This window comes from Scyliorhinus torazame, chromosome 9, assembly GCF_047496885.1.
Source record: "Scyliorhinus torazame isolate Kashiwa2021f chromosome 9, sScyTor2.1, whole genome shotgun sequence".
NCBI lineage: Eukaryota > Metazoa > Chordata > Chondrichthyes > Carcharhiniformes > Scyliorhinidae > Scyliorhinus > Scyliorhinus torazame.
The window spans coordinates 117,382,745-117,398,294 of record NC_092715.1 but is presented as its reverse complement, the minus strand read 5'-3'; the positions used below and the strand labels follow the sequence as shown (position 1 = coordinate 117,398,294).

The 15,550-nt window shown below is 48.8% G+C and overlaps 2 protein-coding genes across 4 annotated transcripts in view; one reads left to right on the top strand and one right to left on the bottom strand.

Moving 5' to 3' along the window:
- slc25a46 (solute carrier family 25 member 46) overlaps positions 1–5,090 on the bottom strand; it is a 100,086-nt gene extending 94,996 nt beyond the window's left edge. Inside the window, exon 1 of one of the 2 annotated variants that reach the window (XM_072516417.1) lies at positions 4,761–5,090. In XM_072516417.1, the coding sequence (XP_072372518.1) occupies positions 4,761–5,004 (244 nt within the window). In that variant the 5' untranslated portion in view covers positions 5,005–5,090. The remainder of the gene's footprint in view (positions 1–4,760) is intronic. The other variant, XM_072516418.1, reaches the window with a different exon arrangement.
- A 14-nt stretch (positions 5,091–5,104) lies between these two features.
- Positions 5,105–15,550, top strand: part of tmem232 (transmembrane protein 232) — a 237,188-nt gene continuing 226,742 nt past the window's right edge. Inside the window, exon 1 of one of the 2 annotated variants that reach the window (XM_072516415.1) lies at positions 5,105–5,177. The gene's annotated coding sequence lies outside the window, so the exon portion shown is untranslated. Of the gene's footprint in view, positions 5,225–15,550 lie in introns of both variants that reach the window. The other variant, XM_072516414.1, reaches the window with a different exon arrangement.

Genomic DNA, 15,550 nt, shown 5'->3' with positions numbered 1-15,550 from the left:
GATCCATCAGTTTTCTTTGGAATGCACATCCTCAAACTTCTAATGCTCTCAATTTAATGTCTGAATTATCAAATCATGATCTTGTATATGCCAATAAATGGAGTAATAAAAATGTTGTTTCTTTCATTTCCTCCAGGACATGGTCTGAGCTCCAGTCTCCAATTACTACCTTTGAAGGCACCATTATTTGCCCCCCCCCACCCCAATCACAGACTTCTTGGCATGACCTTAGACTTTAATGACTAAAGTTGACTCCAAAAAGGTCCACTTCCTACCCTTCTAGGTTTTAAAGTTAAATCCCGACCAAAAGGATAATATCCAAGTGCAAGATCAAGGTTTGGTCACCTCTAGTCGCCATTCTGTCACGGCTTTCCTTTGTCTATTCTATTGATACTATAGTTAGCAGCTCTCAAATATTTCCACCTTTTAAACACTAATTTTTGCCCTACGCATCATCCACTATTTTGAAATGGCAGCACCCTGCAATTTCTAAGAACTTAGCAATAGAACTAATTTTTCTTAATTTTCCGACACACTTGTTTTTTTAAAAACCAAGACTAGGTATCATCTAATCAGTGATTCAAGTTTTACTTTGCCATTTTGTATATCATTATGAAAATCCTTCACAATAGCCACTGGTTATTTACTATGATTTTTGAATTTAGTTTTCAACGGAGGTAAATGACTGTGCAGTTTCTGTCCAAGATCATGTGTGCTGAATACAAAGCTGATTCTTCTGTCTTGATGGAAACATACTTCAAAATACTTTCAAAGCTGTCTTATTACTTACTTATAGAAACCACTGACTGTATCTTTATAGATGAGGATTCTATGTAAGGTGTCAACCCCATTTAGCCAGGTACTTGCATCTGTCAAAACTGTTGACATCTTAATTTCCTGATCAAATAACAGAAGCACAGCAACTGACATTTATAAGGCTCCTTTATGGAGAGGATTTCACAGCTGAAGGCATGGCAACCAAAGATAGAAATGCACAAGAGCGCAGAATTGGAGGGTTTTGAGAAAGTTTGTACGGCTGCAGGGGCTGGCAAAGGACCTAGAAAGATTTCAACACAAGGATGAGAAGTTTTAAAGTTGAGGCATTTAGCAACTGCGAGCCAATGACAACCAGGAAACACAGAATCGATAGGCAAATGGGACTTGGTGCAAGGTAAGATATGGGCAGCAGAGTTTTAGACAAATCAATCCAATGGATAGCACAGAACTGTTACAATGCAAAAGGAGGACATTTGGCTCATCGTCTCTGTTTTGGTTCTCCAAATGAGCATTCTGACTTAGTGCCAATACCCTGCCTTTCCCAGTACCTCTGCATATTGTTTCTATTCAAATAATCATCTGATGCCCTCTTGAATTTCTCGATACTGCCTTCACCTCACTTCCAAGTAGTACATTCCAGATCCAAACCACTCAATGTGTGAAAAGGTTTTTTTCTCACATCGCATTTGATTCTTTTGCAAATCACTTTAAATCTATGCCCTCTTGTTCTTGATTCTTTTACGAGCAGGAACAGTTTATCCCTATCTACTCTGTCCAGTCGCCTCACAATTTTGAACAGCGCTATCAAATTTCCCCTTGGTCGTCTCCTCTCCATGTAGAGTATTCCCAACTTCTCCAATCTATCCTCAGAACTGAAGTTTCTCATCCTGAAATCATTCTTGTAAACCTCTTCTGCACTCTCTCCAATAAGTTCACATCCTTCCTATAGTGTGGCACCCAAAACCGCAGCTGAGATCTAACTAGTGTCTTGTATAAGTTCAGCATAACCTACTTGCTCTTGTATTCGATGCCTCTATTCATAAAGCCCAAGATACTATATGCTTTATTAACTGCTCTCTCCACATGCCCTGCCACCTTCAATGATCTATGCATATATACACCCAGATCCTGCTGCTCCAGCGTCTCTCCTACCAAAATTCATCACCTCACACTTCTCCACATTGAACTTCATCTGGTTTCCTTCTCCTCACTTCGATTTGTTTATGTCCTTCTGAAGTTCCACACTGCCCTCCTCACTGTTTACAATATTCCAAGTTTCTTATCATCTACAAACTTTGAAACTGTCCCCTGCACACCAAGATCTAATCATTTTATCACGAAAAGCAAGGGTCCCAATACTGACCCCTGGGGAACTCCACTATAAACCTTCCTCCAGCGCAAAAAATATCCATTGACCATTACGCTCTGCCTCCGATTATCCACCCAATTTTGTATCATGTTGCTACTATCCTTTTTAATGTATGAGCCATAACTTCTCTCAGGTTTATTGTGTGGCATTGTATTGAATACATTCTAAAAGTCCAAGTACACCACGTAAACAGTATTATCCTCATCGATCCTTTGTTACTTCTTCTAACTCTTCTTCTAACTCCAGCAATTCAATTAAACACGAGTTCCCTTTAGAAATGCTTAATCTTCCTAATCAACATACATTTTTCCATGTGACTGTTAATTCTATCCTGAATAACTGTTTCTAGAAGCTTGCTCACCACTGAAACTAAATTGACTGGTATGTAATTGCTGGGCTTATCTTTAAAAGCTTTTTTTGAACAAGGGCATATTGTTTGCAATTCTCCAGTCCTCCAGCACCTCCCCTGAGTCTAGGGAAGACTGAAAGGTTATGGCCAAGACCCCTGAAATTTTCACTCTCACTTCCTTCAGTGCATCTCATCTGATCCTGGTGCCTTGTCAATACTTCCTCCCCATCAACTTTGAACTCCTACAGGTGACAGAATTTCCCAGTTTGCCACTGTGGCCTGGGTAGCATCTACCTCCTTGGTAAAGATGGATGCAAAGTATTCATTTAATACCTCAGTCATGCCCCCTGCCTCCATGTGTAAATTCCCTTTTAGGTCCCTAATAAGCCCTAATCCTCCTTTACCACCTTTTTACTAATGGAGTACCAAGATTAGGATTCACCTTTTAGATTCCAGCCAGGAAAGCACTTGAATAGTTGGATCTGGAAGTATCAAAGGCACAGAGGAGTGTTTCAGCACCAGACCAGGATGAAGCAGAAACATAATAGGCTGGATTCTATGGTTTCCCAGCCTCATGTTTCTCGGCAGTGGGAGACGGCGTGCCATTCACTGGTGGTGGGGATTCTGTTCCCACTGCTGTAAATGGAATTTCCCATTGAAGCCGCTCAACGCCGCCAGGAAACCCACGCTTTGGGGTGCTCTGCCAATGGAACAGGGAATCGCGCCAACAGCGAATGGTGGAGAATTCTAGCTAATATTACAGGGATCACATAGGTGGTAATAAAGATGAGAAAGAATATGGGGATCAGAAACTCAGTTCTGGGTCAAATTGAACACTGTTCAAGTTTGGTTCAGCCAGAGACAGTGGCCAGGGAGGGGGGTGGAATTGTGAGTTACGAAACATAGTTTTTTGGTGGAGGCTGAAGAAAATGGCCTCAGTCTTCCCAATTTTCATCCAGCACTGTTAGCAAAACAAACAGGTCAGCAGTCAGTTTGCCAACACAGAGGTAGTGGAGGGGTCAAGAGAGGTTGCGGTGAGAAGATAGGTATCTTAGCACATGTGGAAGCTGATGTGTTATGGAAGATATTACCAAAGGGCAGCATGCAAATAAAATATAATGGAGGGGGCCAAGAATAGATCCTTGAAGGACACCATGAACAACCGGTCAGGAGTAGGATGTGAAGTCAATGCAGGCCATTCTCCGACTAGTTACGACAGGATATACAAGAACCACGCAAGGGCAGTCCATTCAACTGGATAACAAAAGTAGATGCATTGAGGAAGTATGGTGCAGCAAACTTTGTCAATGACTGCACACTGATCAAAGCAGTTGAGGAAGGATAATGCAGACATACAGGATGCAATTTCAAAATTTTGTTTAGGGACAGTTTAAGTTCACCTACGAATATCTGTTAACAGAGATTACAATCAGAAATTCTAAATCAGTGTTCAAGGGTTGTCATCCTTTGCATTGTGAATAAAATAAATTGCAAGGAGGGCAGAATGGGAAAGGCTGGCATCACATCATTGAAATAACTGGGAAACAGGGTGGTATTTACAAACTCAAACTTTGCCAGCCTAAAAGTTGCCAAATATGAAAACATCAGCCAGACAATGCAGACCCTTGCTCATCCTTCAGCAGCCTCAGCTGAGCAGAAAGCAGCTAGCCCTCAGGTGAGGCAGTCAGGGCACTCTATTGCTCCTTATGAAGATTGCAAGCTCAGTGACAGCAGCATCCCAGAGCTTGGTCCAAGAGTGAGATACTAATGGCTGTCAGGGCCCAAATACTGCCTGGATCTGGAGTTGTCAGGAACATTAAAAAAGCAAAATGCTGAGGATGCTGGAAATTTGAAATAGAAACAGAAAATGCTGCAGACACCACGTTAACACAGCATTTTCTGTTTGTACCCTAAACACCTTTGTGCAATCTTTCCTAGCTCACACTAATCACTGACCTTCTATTTAGCTCCAACTGCTCCACCACCTGATAAAATCCATCACATTTCTCACTCTCTTTAGCTCTGAAGAGCCATGTGAATAAGGGTATCAGGGCTTATGGGGAGAAGGCAGGAAAATGGGAATGTGAATCATATGGGCCATGATTGAATGGCGGAGCAGACTCGATGGGCCGAATGGCCTAATTCTGCTCCTGTGTCTTATGGCAATCTTTAACCCTGTTTCTCTCTCTCCACAAATGCAGCCAGATCTGAGTTTTTCCAGCATTTTCTGTTTTTATTTTCCAGAACCTTATTGTAAACACTCACCAGTGGATCCGGCCGCCGTTTCTGGGGCAGCCGCCCCCGCGCTGTCGGCTGGTGTTGTCGCCGCTGGCGCCTGTCTCTCTCCCCAAGGCCCCGGTTCCGGCGCCCGGTACCGGCTCTCAGCCAGCCAGGGGTCGGTACACTCCCATGACCTTGTCGGGAGCGCATATCCGCCCCCCGCCGCCGCATCCTCGCAGCTCCGGACATTCAGCCCTTCGTTAAAACTCTGCGGCCGCCGGGAATACATGGAAACCAAGAGGGTAACGACAAAACTGCCAAAAACAACAGCTCGGCGACTCCCGGAAGGCCGAGTGACACCGCTGAACAACAGGAAGATACCTCACCGCCGGAAATAACGTCGCGGCGCAATGAATGCTGGGGATTGTAGTCCAAAACGCAAGACTTTGCTGGAAATTGTCGGTAGGTTATTGCAGTCTCTGCCAGTATTTCCAGCGTTAACGTCTCAGGTCAGTGACCTTTGGGGTTCAGTATCATCCAGGTGAATCTATGCTGCACTCTGTCCTTCCTCGGGTGTAATGCCAGAATTGCTCACAGCACGCTCCACCAAGGTTTTGTATAGCCGAAGCAAGATTTCTACCTCCTTGCATTTTATTCTTCCAGCTGTAAAGACCAGCATTCTGTCAACCTTTTTGATTATTTTCTATGTTTGTTCATGAAATTTCAATAATTTATACACAGTGCTGAAACTGCCCCATTCGGACCGCCACTGTTTCCAACTTTTCAAACTAGATAATACTGTTTCATCCTTTCTAGATCCAAAGTGGAAGACCTCACATTTGCCAACATTGAAAAACATTTGCTACAGATTTGCCCATTCACTTAATTTCACTCGTCAGAACAAGATACACCTAACACTAAAGGGAAAAACAGACACTGTGCTGCACACTGTGCTTGGTCTGAGGTGCACAAGGTCATTTTAATTCTTTCATTTGATTGCTTGTGCTGCTATTTTCCTTCAATAGATGACCGCACCACAAACAGTACCTACTTGAAACATGCCACACTCTAAACTCACTTGAGTGGAAGCGTTTGGACAGCACAATTAATGACGCCACCAAGCATGCAGAACTTGACCATGACCTCTCTGAAAGCGAGGAGTGTGTCCTTGTGCGGCTGTACCGTCTGCTCCTAGTGGCGACGGGTTTGCAATCAGGGGTGAGGTTCGCAAACAAGGACGGGGGTTGCACCTTGAGGGTAGCGAGGCCGCAGATAGTGCGTGGGGGTATGGGGCCGCCGAATTTGAACGTAAGGCTCTGTAGATTGCATTGGAAATCTAATCCCAGCAAGGTGGGGGCACAGAGTTGGGGAAGGACGTTTAGTTTGTAGTTTTTGAACTCCCTCCCCTGCACCGTTAGGGTAACTATGCAGAATCCCTGGATCTGTACGGAGTGGGATCCTGCAGCTAGGCAAATCTTTTGTGCGCTGAGATAGGTGGTTAAGGAACAGCGTCTTACCGTGTCGGGGTGTATAAAGATTTCCGTGCTCCCGGAGTCGACTAGGCATGGCGTCTCGTGGCCGTTTATTTGTACCGTTGTCGTCGTCGTCTGGAGTGTCCGGGGCCGAGCTTGATCGAGCGTAATCGAAGCGAGCCGTGGTTGTAGTAGTGGAGTGGGGTCCGTTGTTGCCGTCCAAGATGGCGTCGGGGATGAACAAAATGGCCGCCCCCGTACATCGCACGTGGCTGGGGGGTCACAAGATGGCGGCGGGGGTGGATAAAATGGCCGCCCCCACACGTCGTACAGGTCTGGGGCGGTCCAAGATGGCGGCGCCCCTCCCCTCGTGGTGGCCGGGACTCAAAATGGCGGCGTCTGCGGGTCGCACATCGGCGCCCCTCGTGGTGGCCGGGACCCAAAATGGCGGCGTCTGCGGGTCGCACATGGTGTGCTGGGGGGGCTGGGGAGCGCTAGGACCGTGAGCGCTAGGACCGCGAGTGCTAGGACCGCGCGGAGCTCCCTCACCGCGAGCGCTAGGGCCGCGAGCGCTAGGACCGCGCGGAGCTCCCTCACCGGGGACAGCGGTGGTCGGGGCCCAAGTCGGCGGCGCCGGCGGGTCAGGCGTGAGGCCACGAGCGATAGGACCGCGCGGAGCTCCCTCACCGGGGACAGTGGTGGTTGGGGCCCAAGTCGGCGGCGCCGGCGGGTCAGGCGTGGGGCCGCGAGCGCTAGGACCGCGCGGAGCTCCCTCACCGGGGACAGCGGTGGTCGGGGCCCAAGTCGGCGGCGCTGGCGAGTCAGGCGTGGGGCCGCGAGCGCTAGGACCACGCAGAGCTCCCTCACCGGGGACAGCGGTGGTCGGGGCCCAAGTAGGTGGCGCCGGCGGGTCAGACGTGGGGCGCGCGGTGGGTGTTAGGGTGGCGTTAGGGACGCGGAAAACTCCCTCCTCTCCGTGGAGAGTGTTGGCCGGGACCCAAAGCGGTAGCGGCGGGTCATGGGCTGCGGGGAGGGGGGTTGGGGGGCGTAGGCGGCGTGCAGGGCTCCCAGTTCTCCCAGGACCGCGGTGGTCGGGACCCAGAGCGGCTGCGCCTGCGGGTCGCACATGGCGTGCTGGGGGGGTTGGGGAGCGTAAACTGCTTGCAGGGCTCCCTGTGCTCCCGGGACAGCGGCGACCTCGCGGGACGGCACACAACCGCATAATGGCCCTTTTTCCCGCAGCTTTTGCAGATAGCTGCGCGGGCCGGGCAGCGCTGCCAGGGGTGTTTCGCCTGGCTGCAGAAATAACAGCGGGCGCCCCCAGTGCGACTCGGCGTTTGGACCGCGCAAGCCTGTGGGGGGGGGTAGGGGGTTTGCCGCGACGGGTACGTACGGGGCCCAATGGGTTGCCGCGCGGTCGGGGCCATAGGCACGGGTATTACGCGCGGCCACGTCCAGGGAGGCTGCTAGGGGCCGTGCCTCTGAGAGTCCTAGCGACTCTTTTTCTAGAAGTCTTTGGGAGGATTGCATACCTGCCACAAAAGCGTCGCGCATTAACATGTCCGTGTGTTTGTTTGCGTTTACCGACGGGCAGCTGCAGGCTCGTCCCAAAATCAGCAGTGCGGCGTAGAACTCGTCCATCGATTCTCCAGGAGCTTGCCTTCTCGTAGCGAGCTGGTAGCGAGCGTAGATTTGGTTAACTGGGTGAACGTAGAGACTTTTCAGTGATGCGAAGGCCGTCTGGAAATCGTCCGAGTCTTCGATGAGGGAGAAAATCTCCGTGCTCACCCTCGAGTGCAGGACCTGCAGTTTTTGGTCTTCTGAGACTCGGCCGGTGGTCGTTCTGAGGTAGGCCTCGAAGCAAGTCTGCCAGTGCTTGAAGGCTGCTGCCGCGTTCACTGCTTGGGGGCTGATCCTCAGGCATTCCGGAATGATCCTGAGCTCCATAGTCTTTTTTTTTTTAGGCACGCTTAATAAATTGTCGCGCACAAAGACTCCATGAGACGAATAGAGTGAAGTCGATGAGGCTTTATTAAGCGTGTCTGTTCCCCCGCAGCTCGATAGTAAACTGGCCTGCGGGGGAAGACTCCGGCTTCTTATACTCCGCCTTCAGGGCGGAGCTTGAGGTCAACGGCCAACCAGGACCCGGGATCTGTCAGCCAATGACATTAGGGCTTCCAGTCCCACATGACCCCCAATACATACTACCACAGTGTGCCATCAAACGTCAAGAGATATTTGCTGAGTTTGAACTCCTCTACTCCCAGATAGCCCACCATAAACCAGCATCCACTGAAGAGGCTGAAAAAGCCCACCGAGCTAGCACACGCATGTTGCAGGATTCCAAACCACTTGGCTGATTTTCGCATGCACGCGAATGTCTGGTAATGTTGCGAGGCCTCAAGGTCAACTCTGACATACGCATCTGTAAACCTGACAAAGGGATTGGAATAGTGATCCCCAGCAAATGTGACTAAATCAACAAAATGAACACCATTCTTAATGACGGGTATATATGTTCCTTGCTTCCAGATATGTATGGGCTGCCCAAGGTACATAAAAGTGATGCCCCTTTATGCCTTGTCTTAGCTATGACTCATTTTTAAAAAATTGTTCATGGGATGTGGGCATCGCTGGCTGGGCCAGCATTTATTGCCCATCCCTGAGAGCATTGAAGAGTCAACCACATAGCTGTGGATTTGCAGTCACATGTAGGCCAGACCAAGTTAGGATACTAGATTTTCCTCCCTAAAGGACATTAGTGAACCAGATAGGTTTTTATGACAATCAACAATAGTTTTATGGAAACGTTTAGACTTTTTAATTCCAGATTTTTATTGAATTCAAATTTCACCATCTGCCATTGTGGGATTCAAATCCAGGTCCCGAGAACATGACTCTGGGTCTCTGGATTACTAGTCCAGCAACAATACCACTACGCCACTGCCTCCTCCTGCCTCACCACATGAATTAGCTGGATGGTGGGTGAGTTGCAACATCAGTTCTGAGAAAGGTTTGTCAGGGATTAGGGCAGAGAGTACCCTCCTCCATTTGGTTCGACATTGAAACAGGCCAGTCCGTATTCTACTTACTGTTGTTTTTCAGGGATTTCAAGGCTGGATCTGCCAAGTGTGAGATTCCTAAAATTATCAACACTCTTACAGCATGGAGAAAGACCTGTCAGCTGGAAGGGAGATCAAAATTCATTTCTGCTCTCTCTCTCATTCAGGGTAACCCGGATTTCCCACCAAATTTTATAGACCATGGATTTGATATCTGGTAAGAGGTAGTTGTAGGCTGGAAGATATGTTCAATGGCACTTCCTTGTCATCTTCTGAGCAGCTATGTCAACAATTTGATATCCCAAAATATTCCTTTTTTAAAATATCTGCAACTTAGAGACTTTATCCTTAATAAAATAACTATGCGTCTTGACATTTCAGTCTTCCCAGTGGAAAACTATCCTGATTTCTGTGGAACCTAAGCAATTAATCAGCAAGTTTTATGACACTTTGTGTTCAAGATCCTTTGTGAGTATATTAGAAACACTGCAGCCTGGGAAAAAGACTTTGCAGTCAGTGTTGATGAAGAAACCAGGAGTAATATATAGAAAATGCCAATAAAATTTCAGTCTGTAATAGAACAAAGGAGATTCAGTTCAAAATATTACACCGTCTGCATATCATACCAAACTTGAGACACAGATTGACCCTGCTATCTCCTCATTGTGCCAAATGCATACACTGTAAGAATCCAGAGCAGTGCAGGTCGAACCACCCAATATCATTATTGAACATGGACACCCAAGTTATTGCCGAAGATGTTGGCATCGCGAATTGAGGATAGTGTCCCTGGGGTGATATGCGAAGATCAAAGCGTATGTGAGGAGGCTACTCAATGTAATCATGATGACTTTGTAGGGGCAGGAGGTGGCGATGGACGCGGAGAAGATGTTAGATCGGGTAGAGTGGATCTACTTGTTGGAGGTGCTGGGGCGGTTCGAGCAGTGGTTCATAGATTGGATCCAGCTGTATAAGACGGTAGTCGCGAGTGTGTGGACGAACTGAGTGAGTTTGGGATACTTCAGGCTGCATTGTGGAACGAGGCATGGGGCCCCCTCTCCCTGTTGCTCTTCCCCTTGGCCATAGAGCCGCTGGCAATGGCGCTTAGGGCATCGAGGGACTTGCGAGGGATTGAGCCGAGGGGGGGGGGGCTTCAGCTTCGAGCTTCATTGTATGCAGATGACCTGCTGATGTATATTTTGGACCTGGTGGACAGTATCGGAGCATCATGGGGATCCTGGGGGCATTTGGCCAGTTCATGGGATACAAATTGAACATGGGAAAAAGCGAGGTGTTCCCCCTTTAGACCAGAGGGCAGAAAAAGAGGCTAGTGGAGTTGCTGTTTAGGGTGGTGGGGGCAAGCTTAAGATATTTGGGTATCCAGGTGGCGCAGAGCTGGGCGCAGTTGCACAAGCTGAACCTGGCTCAGTTGGTGGAGCAGATGAAAGCGGATTTTACGAGGTGGGAACTGCTGCCACTGTCGCTGGCAGTGTGGGTGCAGAGTGAAAATGACAGTGCTGCCAAGGTTTCTGTTCGCTTTTCAGAACCTCCCAATCTTCGAGCCCAAGTCGTTTTTTTTTAGAAAACATTTCATTGAAGCATTTATAATTTTAACATTTAAACATTCTAAACAACAGAGCCGTCCAACACACGCAACAACATCACAATAACATACCCAACTTCCCCCCCGCCCTACCTTCTGACTGCCCATATATTAGATATCCTTATTGTACAATGTCATGCCTCCCTTTATATCACCCCCCCCCCCCCCCCCCCCCCGGCCCCCTTCTGCTGACGGTCAGTTGTCCTTAAAGAAGTCGATGAACGGCTGCCACCTCTGAGCGAACCCTGAATTGAACCTCTTAAGGCGAACTTAATCTTCTCCAGCCTGAGAAACCCTGCCATGTCACTGACCCACACTCCTGACTTTGGAGGCTCCGAGTCCTTCCATCCCAGCAAAATGCGTCTCCGGGCCACCAGGGAGGCAAAGACCAAAACGTTGGCCTCTCTCCCCTCCTGGGCCCCCGGATATTCCGAACCCCCAAATATTGCCATCTCTGGACTCGGAGTAACCCTCCCTTCCAGGATCTCTGACATGACGTCTGCGAATCCCTGCCAGAAACCTTTCAGCTTCGGATATGCCCAAAACATGTGTACGTGATTCGCCGGGCTTCCCCTGCACTTCCCACATCTGTCCTCCACCTCCTCAAAAAACCTACTCATCCGGGCCACAGTCATATGAGCCCTGTGGACAATTTTGAACTGGATCAGGCTAAGCCTGGCACACGATGAGGATGAATTGATTCCTCAAGACCATTTCCCATAGTCCAACTTCCAACTCCCCTCCCAACTCTTACTCCCACTTCTTCTTCACCTCCTCGATTGGGACCCCCTCCCACTCCATCAATTCCTTATATATTCCCGAGACCCTCCCCTCCCCAACCCCTGTTTTTGACATCACCTTATCCTCCCTTAGAGGGAGGCGAGGGAAGTGTGGTGATATGCATCACTGTAAATAAAGAAGGGGTTAATGTAAATACACTACGACTAAGTAAACGCTAGAGGGAGCACCAGAGACATCATGACATGCAGACATACAGCTAATGAACACATAGAATAGGACACGACCAATGGGCAGTCAAGACACTAGAGGTGACACTACCACAAGGGGACATTACACAACCCATATATAAGGACAGGGCACACATGCTCTGTCTCTTTCCACAGGCGACGCTTAGCGAGTAGGACCGGGGCAGATCAGAAGCATCACACCTACCACGTGGCTTAGAGCAGACTGGTTAGTTAGACTGAGTTACTATAGCAAGATTAGCAGGAGAGTCGAACTCATAGAGAACTGTGCTAATGGTTCAATAAATCACATTGAACTTACTTCAAAGTCTGGAGTATCTTGGTCAAAGCTGCATTGAGTTGCAGCCTGTGTTATCCCAGAGTACATAACATAGCATGGTACCCAGGAGTGCCTGTTGACCCTATATAGTTCAACTCAACAAGATCCGTGACTACCAGCAACAGCACCCAGGCAAGATGATCGAGATTCCGGTTCCTCAGCAGCTCAGGTACCACGGCAATCTCAATGGCAACTGGCGTGCATTCAAGCAGAGTTTTGAGATTTACACGGTAGCTTCCGACCTAGATGGCGTGGCCGATGCTGAGAAGATAGATCTTCTACTCACCATTGCGGATGAAAGCGCAACAGGAATCTTCAACTCCTTCAAGTATTCCAAAGGGTAGGACAAGAGAGACTTCCAGACAGTCCTGGACAAGTTTGAAAACTACTGCGAGGTGAACACAACAGAAATCGGTAAGACTGGCACCTATACTCACCACGAGGCAAAAGTAGGCTTGCAACAGAAGCAAACAGCAATTTTGATTGGCAGCCATCTTGCGCAAGGGGCCGCATATGCGCAGTTCCTGAGAAGACGCAAACCGGTGATAGTGTTTTGCGCATGCGCGAGAAACCGCGCATGCACAGTTGCGAAAAGAGCGCACAGTGAAGGAAAAGCAATCTGCGCATGAGCAATCCATTCCTACGCTCTACGTCACAAGCGTCATGACATCAGAGGCCCTGGACCACGCCCACTTAAAGGGGAAATGTCTGAAAATGGTGAAAAAAAAATTGAAAGCCAGAAAACAGAATTCTTTCACCTGGAACGTCAGCACAATGCCTGAACTTCGACCAGTAGCAGAAAGTAACCTCCGCAGAACCCTGCAACAAGCAGTTAGCACCGCCCTAAAAGATGATTTAGTCCTTGAAGACTACGACTCAGACGATGATTTCATCATTGGACGTGGCGACCTCAGTACCAAATCCGAACCGCAACGAGATATGTTGTACATTGAAGAATCCAACACAGTCATGGATGAGTTCTTCGGATTTGAGGATCCTCAGCCCAGCATAGACGACATCCCGACCCATGAGTACAGGATTCTGCTGCGGCCTGACTCCAAGAGACAGAGAGCGGTACAAGCTCACAGAGAGCGGCCTGACGCCAAGAGAGTGGTCCACGCACCACAAAGAGTCCCCGACTCCACACTGAGAGTGGTCCATGCACCACAAAGAGTCCCCGACTCCATACTGAGAGTGGTCCATGCACCACGAAGAGTCCCCGACTCCGCACAGAAAGCGATGACAGACTCCACAGAAAGACCACTGCACGTCTCCACACAGAGAACACAGAAAGACTCCACAGTGAGACCACTGCACAACTCCATTGAGAGCGCATAGATTGACTCCACAGCGAGACCACTGCATGACTCCACACAGGGAACGATGCCAGACTCCACAGAGAAAGAGGTACAAGCCTCCACAGCGAGCTCATTGACAGATTCCAGGATGGAAGCAACGCAAGACTCCAGAGCGCAGTCCTTGTATGAACAAGACCATGAAGGTCTAGCAACCTTATCTGAGCAACCAGCATCAGACGATGCAAGTCTGCCATGTTCATGTGCACAGCAAGACGACTATGACAGTCTACCACGCTCACGTGAACAACAAAAAGACTATGACAGTCTACCCAGATTATTTGAGCCACCAGAAGAAGACGGACAATCTACCTAGCTCATCTAACCGACAGGAAGACACTGAAGGTCTACCCATTGTATGTGCGACAAGTGACAAAGGCTTCACAATTCCCATACAAGAGTGTGACATCTCAGCGAGACTGATAGATCTCAGCTAGTATGTACAGAGGCACTCGACAATCAAAGTGAGGTTACTAGTGTCTCCAGTGACACCACGTTAATTCAAACCTCATCTACTCGAGCCTCTCCACAAGAACCTGAAATGACTCCAAACGGGGAGCATCAGAAACCAAAGGTGATTCAGGTGAACCAGAAAGGGCTCCAGACGGGGAGCATCGACAAGCCAAAGATGATTCAAGTGAACCGGACATGACTCCAGACAGGGAGTGCCGAGGAATCAGAGACGGCATGCTCAATGAAACAGCAGATGCCACAAAGGACACTGACAGATGCCACAAAGGACACAAAATACACTACAACTAAGCAAACACTAGAGGGAGTATCAGAGATGTCATGACATGCAGACGTACAGCTAATGAACACATAGAATAGGACATGACCAATGGGCAGTCAAGACACCCAGAGGTGACACTACCACAAGGGGGCATTACACAACCCATATATAAGGACAGGGCACATATGCTCTGTCTCTTTCCACAGGGGACACTTAGAGAGTAGGACCGGGGCAATCAGAATCATCACACCCACCACGTGGCTTAGAGCAGACTGGTTAGTTAGACTGAGTTACTATAGCAAGATTAGCAGGAGAGTCAAACTCATAGAGAACTGTGCTAATGGTTCAATAAATCACATTGAACTTACTTCAAAGTCTGGAGTATCTTTTGGTCAAAGCTGCATTGAGTTGCAGCCTGTGTTATCCCAGAGTACATAACACAAAAGGAAGCTTGGAACCTGCCTTGGGTCAAAGTCCCGTACCTGTAGGTACCGAAATCCGTTCCCACCCGGTAACTCAAACTCCTCCTCTAATCTCTCCAGACTCAGAGAACCCTCTTCAATGAAGAGATCACCAAATCTCTCAATCCCTGCCCACTGCCACCTCCTAAAGCCCCCGTCCAGTCCTCCAGGAACAAAACGGTGGTTAAAACAGATCGGTGACCACACCGGCGCCCCCTCCAGTCTCATGTGCTGCCTCCATTGCCCCCACACCCTCAGGGCTGCCACCACCACTGGGCTTATGGAGTACCGAGCCGGCAAGAATGGCAGAGGTGCCGTTAACAAAGCCTCCGAACCTTACAGGACATCGCCTCCACTCGCTCACACACCAACCCCTCCCCCACTACCCACTTCCTAATATATTCGCCGCCCAGTAATAATTAATCAAATTCGGAAGGGCCAAGCCCCCTACCCCGCGTCTCCGTTCCAGAAGGACCTTCTTCACCCTCGGGGCCTTACCAGCCCATACAAAACCCAAGATCACCGCGTTCACCTTCCTGAAAAATGCCTTAGGGATAAACATTGGAAAACACTGAAACACAAATAGCAATCTCGGGAGGACTGTCATCTTCACTGTCTGTACCCTCCCCGCCAATGACAGCGGAAGCATGTCCCACGTGCGGATGTCCCCTTTCATTTGCTCAACTGCCCTGCCCAAATTTAACTTATGGAGCTGACCCCAGTCCCTGGCCACCTGAATCCCCAAGTACCTAAAACTCCTTCCCACCACTTTAAACGGTAACTCCCTCAGTCTCCTCCCCTGTCCCCGTGCCTGGATCGCAAACACCTCGCTCTTACCCATGTT